The 16,364-nt window shown below is 43.0% G+C and overlaps 1 protein-coding gene across 1 annotated transcript in view; it reads right to left on the bottom strand.

Annotated features, from left to right (window-relative positions):
- Positions 1-16,364, bottom strand: part of JAZF1 (JAZF zinc finger 1) — a 301,835-nt gene that overhangs the window by 116,969 nt on the left and 168,502 nt on the right. Inside the window, exon 2 of the mRNA XM_044294578.1 lies at positions 6,616-6,688. Within this exon, the coding sequence (XP_044150513.1) occupies positions 6,616-6,688 (73 nt within the window). The remainder of the gene's footprint in view (positions 1-6,615; positions 6,689-16,364) is intronic.

Below are 16,364 nucleotides of genomic sequence, written 5' to 3'. Positions count from 1 at the left end.
TTATGACCAAATTGCTGCAAAGAATCCACTACTGAGGAACAAGAAGTAGAGGAAAAAGAGAATATCCTGGGTCAAAAAACAGCAAAGGAAAGAGCATTAGATCAGTGGAAATCTGTACTTTGGTCTGATGAGTCAAAATTTTAGATTTTTGGTTCCAACTGCCCTGTAAGATGTAGAAAAAGTGAGCAGATGGTTCTAAATGTGTGTTTCCCATTATGAAGCATGAAAGATGAGGTGTGATGGTGCTTGCAGGTGACATTGTTGATTTCTTCAAAATTCAAGGCACACTTGATGGACTTATGTCTTTTTTCAACTGTATTAACAGAGCATTTGGAAACGACATCCCATCCCATCTGATTTGCGTTTACCGGGACCATTATTTGTTTTTCAACAGGACAATGACCCCAAACACACCTTGAGGCTATGCAAGGGCTATTTTACCAAGGACTGGTGTGTCCTGTGTCAAATGACATGGCCTCCACAAACACCTGACCTTAACCCAACTGAGATGGCTTGGGATGAGTTTGACCACAGAATGAATGAATAGCAGCCAACAAGTGCTCAGCATTTCTGAGAATTCCTTAAAAACTGTTGGAAAACCATTCCAGGTGACTAACTCATGAAGCTAATTGTCATTGCGGCATCCAGTGCCCACCGCTCCTCCACTCTCACTGGCAAGCACTGCTCTGCTCACCTGCCCTCTCGCTGCCTGGCAGTCAGTCCTGCCGGTGTCCTGTCATCTGGATGGCCGGCCACAGGAATGCTCCTCTGCCTAGTGGAGTGTGCCTGAGCAATAGTTTCTACTCAGTGGCTCCTGCAAAGGTGTCACACTCGCTTGTCTGCATTTGCCATGTATCGTCTTGGGTATGACCCTGATCTTCGTGTAGACTATGAGCTGCCTGCCCTGACCTCAGACTGTTTAACGTTTTTTTTCACAAGCTCTGCTTGCACCGACCTAACCTGTTACTGACTACAATTTTTTTGTCCTTTCTGTGTTAGGCACCAGTGTCTCTTGGCCTACGTGAGTCAGAGACTAGGAGGTAACGGCCTTGCGCTTTCCCTGCAGCAGAGTCCAGATCCCTGTATAGGGTTAAAGTGTGAAGACAAGTAAAATCTGTCTGGTTGACACACTAGTTCCACAGCCACTGTCTAGCACTGACTGAGAAGATGCCAAGAATGTGCAAAGCTGTCATCAAAGCAAACGGGGGGTACTTTGAAGAATCCAAAATATAAAACATATTCTGGTTTGTTCAACACTTATTTTGTTTACTACTTAATCCCATATGTGTTCCCTCATCATTTCCACATCTTCAATATGAATCTACAATGTAGAAAATGAAAAAACAACAAGAAAAAACATGGGATGAAAAGGTGTGTCCAAGATGTGACTGGTTCTGTGAAGAAAAATACCTGTAATCCAACATAAACAGGACCAGGCGGGTGACATATTATTAGATAATGGGGATGACTGAAAAGTTATATAAAGTAATTTAATATTTATTGCTAAATGGTATTTTTTATTCAATTTTTAGGTTCTAGGTCTGTACAATTGAAAATATTGGTTTAGTTCTGTGTGATCAAAATATCTTTGCTATTCATTGCTGGATTAAAGGGGCATTTACATATTGATGGCCTATGCTCAGGACTGGCCATCAATATCAGATTGGTGTTTCAGGCACCCATTGGTTCCATCCACTGTATAGCGGCTATGCCAGGGTACTCCATCTCTGCATCCCACAGATGATTGGTGAGTTGTCGGGTACCAGATGACCTATCCTGAGGATAGACTATTAATATCTGTCCTGGAAAACTTATATAAGTATATATTTTCCCTGGATTCTCACAATGAAAAATTGGGGGAAGGAGGGACGAGGCAGGGGATTCCATTACTGTGTGGTCCTTTTTCAGTTGATAACACTGGTCATTCTACTGTTGACTGGTGGAGCACTTTCTAACATTATCCGCTTTGTTCCTACTATCCCCTTTTTGATCTTTACTACCTTAGATGTCAAAGAGAAAGAAGTGTTTTATCAAGTTCAAGAAAGTTACATTTTGGTGAACTTAATCTCTGATAAAAGGATTGAAGATAAAGTCAAATACATAAATCTTTCGGCAACGCCAATCGTTTCCCTTTTCCCTGACCTAGGAGCGATTTGTGCACATCTTGTTTAAATTTATCATCTAAAGTTTGTCTTTGTCTTTTTGCAGAGAAAGCTCGCATAGCATAATGTAGTGATCTTAGTCCATGAATAAAAACACATGATCGGCGCAGACACATAAAAATGGGAAGAAGCAGGAATTATTATCTGATGAGAGATGTGTGGCTTTGATCCATCAGTCTCTGCCTCATGTCAAAGAAATCCGAACCAGCTCCTTAGGAGTCTAAAACTTCCTCCATTTCACTGATCTCTCCGTAAGAAAAAAATGGTTTCCTTAGTCACACGAATGAAAACATTTAGTCAACTGGAACACACGTCGGTGCTACAAACTGGATGTGAGCCGAAAGTTTAAACTTTTACGATTTTGGTGGATCACACGTAAAGCGTGAGCGCAAATATGGTGACCATTGAGGTCAACAGAACAGAACGTTGGCAAGATAAGTCCATAATGATGTCTCAAATTTCAGAGCTATACCTGCTGAATAATTCTTCTAGATGTGTCTGGAGCATGCAAAATTCTAAAATAGGGAGAATATAATAGGGACACAACATAATATTCTATGGCAAATGGTTAAGCATGGCTCATTGATGGATCCTACTATGGGTATGTCCACACAGGGCACAGATGGTGCGGAACTACGGGCGGAAAATCCACAACATTTCACAGTAGCAGCAAAATGTAAAATGTGCATGAAAATTGACAGGCGGCACAGATTATAGGCCTGCAGCATGCCCATGTTTGTGATGCATAGGGTGAGATCCATGGCGTGTCCTCAACAAAATTCACCAGAAAAATCGTCATGTATCTCATGTGGACGTTTGCTATGAATTTGTCATGGATTTTGGCACAGATGCAAGTTGAAGATATAAGGAACAATGTACTGTAAACAATATCGTTTTTGTACTGGGCAGACCTGTTCCAATACTAGTTAGAAACTCAAAAATGATATGATATTGCTTCACATTTTCCTCTTAGGCCTCTTTCACACGAGCATGTCCGGATAAGGTCCGGATGCGTTGTGGCAAACCCGCGCGAGTAGGTACACAATTGCAGTCAGTTTTGAATACGATTGCGTTCCGTTTTTATCGCGCGGGTGAAATGTGTTTTTCACGCGCGTGATAAAAAACTGAATGTGGTACCCAGACCCGAACTTCTTCACAGAAGTTCAGGTTTGGGTTCAAGGTTGTGTAGATTGTATTATTTTCCCTTATAACATGGTTATAAGGGAAAATAATAGCATTCTGAATACAAAATGCATAGTACAATAGGGCTGGAGGGGTTAAAAAAATAATAATAATAATTTAACTCACCTTAATCCACTTGTTCGCGCAGCCGGCATCTCTTCTGTCTTGTTCTGTGAGGAAAAGGACCTTTGATGACGTCACTGCGTTCATCACATGGTCCATCACCATGGGGATAGATTATGTGATGGACCATGTGATGAGCGTAGTGACGTCATCAAAGGTCCTATAGCTCACAGATGAAGACAAAAGAGATGCCGGCTGCGCGAACAAGTGGATTAAGGTGAGTTAAAAATGTTTATTTAATTTTTTTAACCCCTCCAGCCCTATTTTACTATGCATTCTGTATTCAGAATGCTATTATTTTCCCTTATAACCATGTTATAATGGAAAATAATAAAGATCGGGTCACCATTCTGATAGTCTCCTAGCAACCTTGCATGAAAATCGCACCGCATCCGCACTTGCTTGCGATTTTCACGCAGCCCCATTCACTTCTATGGGGCCTGCGTTGCGTGAAAAACGCACAAAATAGAGCTTGCTGCAATTTTCACGCAACGCACAAGTGATGCGTGAAAATCACCGCTCATGTGAACAGCCCCATAGAAATGAATGGGTCCGGATTCCGTGCGTTCAACTCACGCATCGCACCCGCGCGGAAAACTCGCCCGTGTGAAAGGGGCCTTAGGCTACTTTCCTGCTCCGCTTCATTAGGCCAGAGCGTGTGACCACAGTTTAGCTACAGTGTCTACAGGAGTGTGGGGTAGTCTGAGACACACCTCCTGTCTCATTGGTTCAGGCTGTTCCTCTGCTTCTTCCTAGCAGTGTATTTCAAAACTCCTTTAGGGTATGTTCACACGTAGCAAATCTCCAGGGTTTTATAGCACCAGCAAAATGGATGAGATTTTAAGAAATATTATCCAAATGCTGTGAAAAAATTGACCTGCAGTGCGAATTTTAAATCTGCAGCATGGTAATTTATGCTGAAGATATCCACCACTGACAGTGGGGGACCTGACCTGCTAGAATGCAGAAGCAGGAATTTTAAGGGGTTGTCCTGCCATTTGTATTGATGACCTATGAAGAGGAGGTTGCCCTCCATGCGAGCTCTGCTTGCTGTTCATTACACTACACGTTGTCTCCTCTGGAGCGGTGACGTATTGTAATGGCAAGTGCTTGCTCCATTCAAGTGAATGGAGCAAGTTCTTGTCATTACGCTGCACTTCCGAGACAAGCGCATGGAGCGCCACCTCCTCGCCGAACAGCTGATCAGCGGGTGTGCCGGGTGTCGGACCGCCGACGATCAGATAGTGATGACCAATCCTGATGATAGGTCATCAATATCAATGGCAGGACAACCTCTTTAAAGCCCAGCCTATCATCTTGATTCTGGAAAGTCATGCACTAGGCCGCAATCCCTATTGTAAACATCTATAGGATTGATATTTGCATTCACTAACCGTACTGCGGATACAATGATTATTGTGGCGGCACAATGTGTCTAGATCAATGATGCGTAGTTTTATTGCCGCTCTCAACTTTCCTAAAAGCAGGCCAATCAATGCTCTGGTTACTCACAAACAAGTGAACAGTAACGATGATTAGCTGGAGTAAACAAGTATCACAGAGGGCTATCTAATATATAATATATCATCCCTTTGCAAGATAAAATATTGTAAAACAAATCTTCTAAGTACATGAGATGTGACTGATATTTTTCTGGTCTAATTGCAAACATTAAAGACTCTGCACTACAAGAGCACCAATATGCTGAGTTAGGGTACTTTCACACTAGCGTTTTTGCTGGATCCGGCAGGGTTCAGCAAAAACACTTCCATTACGGATAATACAACCGTCTGCATCCGTTATGTACGGATCCGGTTGTATTATCTTTAACATAGCCAAGACAGATCCATCCATTGAAAGTCAATGGGGGACGGATCAGTTTTCTATTGCGTCAGATTGAGTCCGAGAAAACAGATCCGTCCCCATTGACTTGCATTGTGGGTCATGACGGATCCGTTTTGCTCCGCATCCCAGGACGGAAAGAAAACCGCAGCTGGGGTTTGCTCTCCGGTATGAGAACGGAACAGAATGCATCAGTGCAGGATAAATAATGTTACAAATGTTCAAATTTAGGCCGTATTTTCCATCCACGTGCTATCTGCATTTTTTACGAATTGCACACGGATCCACTACGGTCATTGATTCTGCAAAAAAAATGGACAGCACATCGATATCATCCGAGTGCTGTCTGCAAACGCAAAATTATAGAGCAGGCCCTCTCGTGGTCCGCATTGTGGATGAGAATAGCCATTTCTATTGATGGGAGTGAGGAAAATGTGGAAAATACACAGAAGGTATCCGCACTTGGCGGATCCGTGGTTTGTGTATCGAAATGCAGATATAGTCGTGTGCATGAGGTAAAAAAATCCCTATACAGCAGTGGTTGACCTGTTTCAGCTAAAAAGCCTTACCCATCATCCAACATGAGGCTTTTTAGCCGACCATTTAAAAAAATAAAAATAAACTCTGTGAATTTCATTGGACTGTTTCTGGTGTTGGATTTGTTTTGCTACAGTTCGGAAAACCTGATACTCCAGGAGTTAACGTGGACAGATCTTGAGAAGAAGACAGGATAAGCTGGATTTGTTCTTTTTTTTTGCCTATAATGTGATATACAGTACACAAATATGGTAGAAGAGCTACTATACGGTGAAATATCTTTGTGTCAGATATGTGCATACTTCAAATATTACAAATCAGTTGATTCAGGCAACAAAAATATCATTTTTTGCTCCTGATATTATTAGCATTATTATATCAAATGTTTATTCAGATGAAGATGCCATTTTTTTTCTTTATGCTCCAATCATTGACTTTTTGCTCAAAAAGAGACAAAAAAAACAACAAGCCAGCACAATGACATAAGGAATAAATAATGATTTATGTTGTTAACAACTATTATACTTAGCTCTAAAGCATCAAATCTGTTTGTTGGGGTCGTAAATCTGGCTACAGGGCTCTGCACTGTGGCTCAGCTTCATGCTACAGTTCCAGAATCAGTCACCACCTTGTTAGCTATTTGTTGGAGACGGCACGCTGAAGAACACGCTGAAGAACGCCAGAACAGTTCTCCTGGACAGATCATTGCAGGCGGCACTAATATATATGTGTACCTTCATTTACATCAAATAATCAGACATGCACATACCTGTTGACGTAACTCAACGCAACGTACGTTGGCTGCTGAAGTTCCTGCTTCTCCAAGACGCGTGGATCTGTGTCTGTAATACAGAGAGCAATTCCGTTAGACCACACATAAAGCAAGCAATGTATAGTACATTAGGTACTGTCCTAGTACACAGCAGCTTAAAGTGTAACTGCCATTTCCCTACCAAAAAGGAAATTCCTAACATACAGTATGTAATGCTGAAGGGAAGATATTCATGAAATTGCATTTTTCAGCTAATTTTACCTTTCTGATGTCTGTATTCAGCCCTTAGCAACCATATTTCTCTGTGCCTGTATTTCAGCTCCTTACTAAAATCTGCTGCACCTCCTGGTGTGATGTTTGCTTATTTTTTGAGGCCGTCCTGTATTTCACTCACTTCCCATAAGCCCTTGCTCACCTTACATGAACTAGCAGGACCAATCAGAACACAGATAACTTCCCACAGTACCCAGAGCAGTTTGTATCCTCACATACAGCTAACCAGAGACAATTCCTGCAATTACATTAAATCAGTAAGCATTTATTTTAACCTCTTAACAGCCAGCTGTCCCTCATTCTCTTCCAGACTAACAGGGAAGGAGGGGGCTGCTTTAGCTGCTTATATCTCTGGTTTGGTAGCAGCTAGAAATATGGGCTTTGTATTGTCTGAAAGCTGACATTCCAAGAATGTCAATACCAGAATGACATAATTCTGTTCAGCACAGGGGAAGATATCAATGATAGAAATTGGAATACTGTGAATGAAGCTGAAAGTAAAAGCAGATTTTATCCGTGATTATTCCGGACTATTTCTAACAGTGATTTCCCATCTGTTGCTTGGACTAGAGCTGTCATTCTGGTCTTGTATAAAAAGCCTGTCAGCTTTCAAACAAGACCAGTGGCATATTTCTATCTGCTACCATTGAGAAGATATCGCCATCTAAAACAGACCTCCCCCCTCCACTTTCTGCCTCAGCCCAGCTCCAGGCAGTCAGGGCTGAGCTCCTCCTCCCAGAGCTCCTCCGTCTCTGGTTATAATACTGAGAAGACGGACTGCACATGGCAACGCTGTGAGATGAGAGGTGCTGAATAGGAAAGTAGCATGCATACAGCAGGGTGTACTATATCATTAGGGAATAAAAAATGAAACGGCAGTTACACTTTAACAACTGTTTAAATGAACCTCATCAAATTTTCACTCAAATGCATTGAGGTCCTGATTCACATTTACAATAAAATTTTATTGCATTTATTTAAATTTACTTGAAGGGCATCTGTCACCATGGTCATCCCTATTAAACCAGTCAAACTGCCTGGTAGAATTGATCATGGTGAATTAAATGAGCTGCCATTGGATGTACTGTTGCAGCAAAATGCTTACTTTAATTCTTATGCAAATGAGGTGCAAATGAGGTGCTCAGAGTACTGAGGGGCAGGCCTAGCTTACGCATTTATATAGAGCTGCTATATTCATCAGCGCTTTACAGTAATTAGCATCCGGCTGTCCCCAATGGGGCTCACAATCTAAGCTCCCTATCAGTGTGTCTTTGGAGTGTGGAAGGAAACCAGAGTACCCTGGGGAAACTCACACAAACACGTGGAGAACATACAGACTCCATGCAGATGTTGTCCTTGGTCAGATTTGGCACCAGTGTTAACCACTGAGCCACCGTGCTGCCCCATGGGGCTGCCCCTGCTTTGGGATGTGCACTGCACAAGTCTCTTTGCTAGCATGTGCGAGATTTTAAGGCCAGGCATTAGAACAGTGAAAATGGGGAGTGGACGAGGAAAAGCAGTGCTCCAAGGGGAAAGGCCAAAACCTTGGTGCTCTGAAAAAAAAACAAAAAACACTTTGGTGGAGATTTAGAATTTCCCTTGCGCCTGAAAATGTGTTAAAAAGTCACAATTGTGAAAAAAAAAATTAAATTGTCACATCTCTCAGTTTTACGCCACCCTAGCCACCAGTGATGGTCAGTTCGCAGTGTTCGTCAGCGAACACATGCGGGCTGCCATCTTTAGTAAGGTTAGACTCACCCGTCCGGCGATGCACAGGTAAGCCCTTACCTGTGCCTGTGCTGGGAGCCGGTCTAAAATCAAATGCGATCACCGGGAGCAAGCAGTTCCAAGAACAGCCGCCGGGGGCCTTCATCAGGCTGTTCTCGGAACTGCCTGCTCCCGGTGACCGCATTTGATTTCAGACCGGGCTTACCTGTGCATCGCCGGACGGGTGAGTCTACCTTACTAAAGATTGCAGCCCGCATGTGTTCGCTGGCGAACACTGCAAACTGACCATCACTGCTAGCCACTTTCCCTAAAGGGGGCGTGGCAAGCAATTCCGATAAATGTATCTTCATTTGGGCCAGTTTTCTGGTGCAAATGAAGCCATAAATTTACAGCAACTCTGAGCTGTCACAGATTTCTGTTTAGGTGCATGGACTGCAGGAGGATGCACCTAAATTAGGCGCATCCACCGGTGGCGCAGAGGATATCAATACCATCGCAGAAAGCGCTGGTCTTGTCAAATCTCCCCCTTTGTCTATGTATTTAAACCTGAAAATTTCAAGGACCTGAAAAACAAAGAATTATAGAATGAAAATAACGATTCATTCTATAATTATTACGCGTGGACTAGGACAAACACTTTTGTTTAACCTAAATATGTTGCATTCAAAAGTTAATGGTAAACAGAAGCGTAAGGCCTCATGCACACGACCGTTGTTTTATTCAGTGTCCGTTGTGCCGTTTTCCATGATTTTCTGCGGACCCATTGACTTTCAATGAGTCCGTTGAAAACTCGGCTAATGCACCGTTTGTCATCCGCGCCCGTGATCCGTGGTTCCAGTCCGTCAAAAAAATATAACCTGTCCTATTATTTTCACGGAAAACGGTTCGCGGACCCATTCAAGTCAATGGGACCGCTAATAAACACGGAGGCACACAAGATTGTCATCCGTGTCCGCATTAATTTTTTTCCTATCATTTGCATGGCAAACCTGTCATAAAAAAAAAATCTAACTTTCCTTTATGTCTGGTGATCCTCCAAAAATAAAGGAAGGCACACGGAAACAAAAACGGAAACGGATCACGGAACAACGGAACCCCATTTTGCGGAACGGAACACAACAACGGTCATGTGCATGAGGCCTAATGCTCATTTTCCTTTTTTCGTTACGATTTTAAAATCCGCAGCATGTCTATTATTTGTGCGATTCTGCACAGAAGAGCGGTTTGCCCTGGCAGTAGTTCACATAAACAGAAAAGCTGCATGAAATTTGAACAAAAAAACAAATCAAAACTACACAAAAAAAAGCACCAAAACCGCTATAAATAGAGCAGATTTATGTGCCTTTTTTATTGTGCAGTTTTGGTGTGGATTTCATGAAGAATTTCAAGTACCCTTAAAGTTGCATTAAATCTATACATTTTATAATAGTATTTTTCATACCACATTCAGCTTTTTTGCTATTACACGGATTTGTATCTTTTTTTTATAAAAATCAAATACACGGATTTGTATCTCTTATAAGCTACACGAACCATTCATCTATGTAACAATGTAACAGTGTTCTACCGCAAACATTACATCTTTATTTTCCGCCAGCAAACTTTCCAACCACCACCTTGTTTACCCCGATGCTTAGTGTAATTTACTATTACTCCTTGTGACATATTCTAAAAATATGCTATTAATTCACCATTAAGATTCTGATTAAATATGACTGTTCATTCCCCCATATATTTTCCCTTTGTCTATGCACAGGGAAATAGGGAAAGATATATATCAGCGCGTGGAAATAAGCTGGCGTACAAAAATGCACTGCGGCGCTCACAAATTCTGTTACTTTGTGATTTGTGCTTTCTGACAGTTGCAAATAATGTTCATTCAGCATTTTATCAAACCCTACCTTGCATCACTGTTCTGCGGGCCTATTGCCTCTAAATCCAGCTACCCAGAAAAAACATGTCATCTGAATCATACATATTCCTCCTAAGTTCGGCCTGTTTTATTATGTTGCCAACCATGCTCCATAGGTTATATATTACTGGCTGAAATTGACTGTCAAAGTGTATCTGTTCCCTGCCACAGGCTTGGAAAGATTTAACCCCTCGCACTCCTCGGCCTCTTAATACCTTGGTCGAGAAGCTGACTGCAGACTTCGGCAGCGCCTTACCTCACTGCAATTAATGGGAAGGTTTATGGCAGCGAACCGATAAAATATTTATGTCTATTGAACAACTGAAGTTTCTCCAGCTTCTTAAAGTAACATTGATTTTTGCTTAAAAAGTTTGTTAATGTGAATTAGTTGACCTGAACTGAAATGCTGGGGACGCGCCGCGTCTGTTATTTTTTTCTTTCTTATGGGCCTTATCATCACTTCTGGTAATCATTGCAACAAAAAGATTTAAAATGAAATTAAAAGAAAAAAAAATGAAGCTCTTGAGTCGTCAAAATGTTACTAATTGCGTTTAGCTGTTTGATAAAAGGAAATTATTATAAAAATGACATATTATTCATACTAGGCTGCTGTTCTAAACATATATGGTGTTTTTTTATTTTTATCGAAACATTAGGAAAGCTGGGTGACAAACTTTGGGCTTGTTCACATGACCGTTGTCCCTCCGTTGCCATATTGCGGCCCGCATACGGTGGGTCTGTAATACACGGGGAACTGGCCGTGTGCATTCCGCATCACGGATACGGACCCATTTCATTCACTTGAATGAGTCCGCAAATCCGGAGGTGCGGAACGGAACGGAACCCTACGGAAGCACTACGGAGTGCTTCCGTGGGTTTTGTTTGGTGCCTCTGCACCGCAAAGAGATAGAACTTGCTCTATATTTTCGTGGAACGGACGGATCGCGGACCCCATTCAAGTGAATGGGGTCGCAATCTGAATGCGGCAGCCCCACGGCCGGTGCCCATGCATTGCGGACCACAGCACGGGCACGGAGGGGCAACGGTTGTGTGAACAAGCCCTTGGTAGGGGTGAAATCGCAACCTTTCCATAACATGACCTCTTTTATGTAGAGCTGATGGTAACAACCACACTGCTCTTATACTAGGAATGTAAATTCTTTTTGCTTTTGTGTCTGCTGTGGCTTCCGGCAGTGGCCATCCTCATCTACTATAGCTCAGCTGCGTTGCAGTACCTGAGAAGGGCCACTACACTGTGCACAGAGTTTTGGTGTTCCATACACGCTTTAGGCCCCTTTTACACGGGCGAGAATTCTGTGCGGGTGCAATGTGTGAGGTGAACGCATTGCACCTGCACTGAATCTGGACCCATTCACTTCAATGGGGCAGAACAGATGAGCGGCAATTTTAACGCATCACTATATTCAGCGTTTTTCACGCAACACAGGTCGCATAGAAATGAATAGGTCTGTGTGAAAATGTGGTGCGATTTTCACGCATGGTTGCTAGGAGATGATAGGGATGAAAGCAACCCCATTAAAGTGTATTCACTGTATTATTTTCCCTTATAACATGGTTATAAAGGAAAATAATAGCATTCTTAATACAGAATGCTTACTAAAATGTGGATTGAGGGCTTAAAAAATAAAAAAAATTAACTCGCCTCATCCACTTGATCACGCAGCCGGCATCTTCTTCATGCTTCTTCTTTCAGGACCTGCAAAAGGACCTCTGATGATGTAAGGCTACTTTCACACTAGCGTTCGGGCTTCCGCTTGTGAGTTCCGTTTGAAGGCTCTCACAAGCGGCCCCCAACGCATCCGTATGGCCCCAATGCATTCTGAGTGGATGCGGATCTGCTCAGAATGCATCAGTCTGGCACCGTTTGGCCTCCGCTCCGCTCAGCAGGCGGACACCTGAACACTGCTTGCAGTGTTCAGGTGTCCGCCTGGCCGTGCGGAGGCAAACGGATCCGTCCAGACTTACAATGTAAGTCAATGGGGACGGATCCGTTTGAAGTTGACACAATATGGCTCAATTTCAAACGGATCCGTCCCCCATTGACTTTCAATGTAAAGTCTGGACGGATCCGTCTGAGCAACTTTCACACTTAGAAATTTTTCTAAAATATAATACAGACGGATCCGTTCTGAACGGATCCCATCGTCTGCATTATAGGAGCGGATCCGTCTGTGCAGACACCAGACGGATCCGCTCTGAATGCAAGTGTGAAAGTAGCCTAATCGCGGTGAGTACATTTTTTTTATTTTTTAACCCCTCAGTACACAGTTTAGTAAGCATTCTGTAAGAATGCTATTATTTTCCTTTATAACCATGTTATAAGGGAAAATAATAAAATGAATAGAACACCTAACCCAAACCCGAATTTCAGTGAAGACGTCCAGGTTCTGGTCTGGGTACCACATTCAGTTTTTTTCACGAGCGTCCTAAAATGCCCACATAGATGTAGGACGCTCAGTGAACCACTGAGGCCTCTTTCACATTGGCATTGCGGGGAAAGGTGCAGGTGCGTTGCGGGAACATGTGCGATTTTTCTGCGCAAGTGCAAAACATTGTAATGCGTTTTGCACGTGCGTGAGAAAAATCGTCATGTTTAGTACCCAAACCCGAAGGCTTGGGATTAGTGTTCTGTAGATTGTATTATTTCCCCTTATAACATGGTTATAATGCATAGTACAATAGCGCTGGAGGGGTTAAAAAAATAAAAATAAAAATTTAACTCACCTTAATCCACTTGATTGCGCAGCCCGGCTTCTCTTCTGTCTTCTTCTTTGCTGTGTGCAGGAAAAGGACCTGTGGTGACATCACTCCGGTCATTACATGGTCTGTCACATGATCTTTTACCATGGTGAAGGATAATGTGATGACCGGAGTGACGTCACCACAGGTCCTTTTCCTGCACACAGCAAAGAAGAAGACAGAAGGAGATGCCTGCTGCACGAGCAAGTGGATTAAGGTGAGTTAAATTATAAAAAAAAAAATTTAACCCCTCCAGTGCTATTGTACTATGCATTCTGTATTCAGAATGCTATTATTTCCCCTTATAACCATGTTATGAGGGAAAATAATTATGATCGGGTCCCCATCCCGATCGTCGCCTAGCAACCGTGCATCAAAAAAATCGCACCGCATCTGCACTTGCCTGCGGATGCTTGCGATTTTCATGCAACCCCATTCATTTCTATGGGGCCTGCGTTACATGAAAAACGCACAAAGAGGAGCATGCTGCTATTTTCACGCAACGCACAAGTGATGCGTTAAAATAACCGCTCGTGTGCACAGCCCCAAAAAAAATGAATGGGTCAGGATCGGGTGCGGGTGCAATGCTTTCAACTCACGCATTGCACCCGCGCGGAATACTCGCCCGTGTGAAAGAAGCCTAACAATACTCACAGCCTTGCACAGAACATCACCAACCAGACGGCAGCTTATTTATGGCTTTATGTGAGATGGATCGGTAAGCGGGCCAGGATTACCCAGAAGCCCCTGTTCCACTGATTCTGCAGGTGCACAGACTCAGTACAGATTGCCAGAAGCCGTGTAGATGCCGGAGCTGAGCAGAATTAATAATGATAAATGTCGTTATCTCTAATGATTTCCTGACGCACACCGGGCACGCGCCAGAACTGCCTGACTCTGCACTTTCCAGCCAGTTAAAAAACACAAAATTCTTGGGCCTTTTTCAATAAATTATTTCAAATCTGCACGAGCGCCGACCATTATTAAAAGGCTGCTCTGTAAATCACGCGGCGTTTTTTCATCTTCTGCCACTTTTACGACAGAAAAATATCTTCATCATATGAAATTATGCGCGTCTCGGCTGTTACCCACCTCTTCTCCATATCAATTATTACCGCGCAGTAATGAGACGCGCTGCTATACGGGTGTGAACAATTGGTCTTAACTATAACCTTTCCAGCTGTCATGGCAGCCTCAAATATGCAATTAAAATGAAAAATAAGTGTGCGCCGAGGATTCATGCATATTACTCCTAATAACACGCAGATACAGACAGCGGCAAGCGGGTGGCAGCACGGAGAACATCAATCAGAGCCCACGGAGAAGTGCCCGGAGGGCATCAACAGTTCACAACGCATGGCACTAAATTTCGTGTTTAGGACATGCCAGTGTATATTCAGATGTCTTCTACTGTTATCTTTAGCTACCTTTTCACTTACCTCTTCTAAGGAATTTGTCAGCGGAGACATTTTAAAGTCTTGCACTTTAATAGCGGCGCTTCTACACGCTACTTTTCCTACTGGTTAGGCCTCATTCACACAACCGTACCAAGGAGTCCGCACCCGTTCCACAATTTTGTGGAACGGGTGCGGACCCATTAATTTCAATAGGGCCGCAAAAGACCTGGACAACACACCGTGTGCTGTATACATCCGTTGTTCCATTCCGCGGCCCCGCAAAAAAGATAGAGCATGTCCTATTCTAGTCCGCAACATGTCCTATTCTAGTCCGCAATTGTGGACAAGAATAGGCATTTCTATCATAGTGCCAGCCATGTGCGGTCTGCAAATTGCGGAACGCACACTGACCAGCATCCGTGTTTTGTGAAACTACAACTCCCATGCATGCACACTTACTTGGCTGTTCTTGTAACGCCCACAGAAGTGAAAGGAGGATTCTGGGAGTTGTAGTTTCAGAACAGCTGGAGGTTGCTGATCTCTGTACTAGAAATGTGTGCAGAAAAAGTAGGCTGGGTGTTACCATTTGGGGGGGGGGGGGGGGGGCGGGGGGTGTCCCTGCACTGTCCAATCACTGATGATAGAGCCAGACTGTGTAGGGACATGCTCTTTGACAAGTGGAATAAAGAGATACATACATTTCTAGGAGTAATAACAGACGATTGGTACAAAGATAAGAAAAGATGATCCAGAACTGTTATTTAAAGGAGTTATCCAACACATACAACGAATAAAGCATTTTAAAAAATAAAGTATTATTGCAATTAAGGATGAGCGAATCGACTTCGGATGAAACATCGAGCAAGCGCTCCATACAGTATTAGAATGTATTGGCTCCCATGAGCCGAAGTTATTACTTCGCAAACCCGAGTTCGGTAAATGGTTTTTAACAGTAGAAATGAATTTCTTAAGTTATTACGTGAAGTCTCGAAGTAATAACTTCGGCTCATCTGAGCCAATACATTATAATACTGTACGGAGCGCTCACTCTGCACAGTATTCAAACAAAGTTTTATGGGAATCAACTTCGGATTGTTTCATCCGAAGTTGATTCGCTCATCCTTAATTGCAATTGGGTTTTTTGTATTTACATGACATTTTCCTCTCTAGTAGTGCCCCCTGCTGTTTATCATAGATGGGCAAACACGCTGAGTAACTTCCCTGCAGTGCTGGCATAGTGATCTCACAGAGAAGCAGGTGAAGTGCTCCACACAATCTTCATTCATACATCCCTGCTGCTAAATTGTGTCTCTAGACCAGTGATGGCGAACCTATGGCCCGGGTGCCAGAGGCGGCACTCAGAGCCCTCTCTGTGGGCACCCGCACTGTGAAAAAAGTCTATGGTGTACCAATATGCCTTAGACTTTTCCTGCCATTCATCAGCGCAGGGCGCACTATGAACAGCACAGGCAGGGCACTGAATATAGGCAGGCTTTAATAGCTAAATGATAAAGTACATGGAATATATACTATATTGGACTATAGTATTCAGGTTAAATTGCCGTGTTGGCACTTTACAATAAATAAGTGGGTTTTGGGTTGCAGTTTGGGCACTTGGCCTCTAAAAGGTTCGACATCACTGCTCTAGACAGTGAAGACGGACATTTTAGCATTAC

Source organism: Bufo gargarizans, chromosome 5, assembly GCF_014858855.1.
Source record: "Bufo gargarizans isolate SCDJY-AF-19 chromosome 5, ASM1485885v1, whole genome shotgun sequence".
In the NCBI taxonomy this organism is placed as follows: Eukaryota; Metazoa; Chordata; class Amphibia; order Anura; family Bufonidae; genus Bufo; species Bufo gargarizans.
The sequence above is the reverse complement of the archived record's forward strand: the minus strand, read 5'-3'. Positions and strand labels throughout refer to the sequence as shown.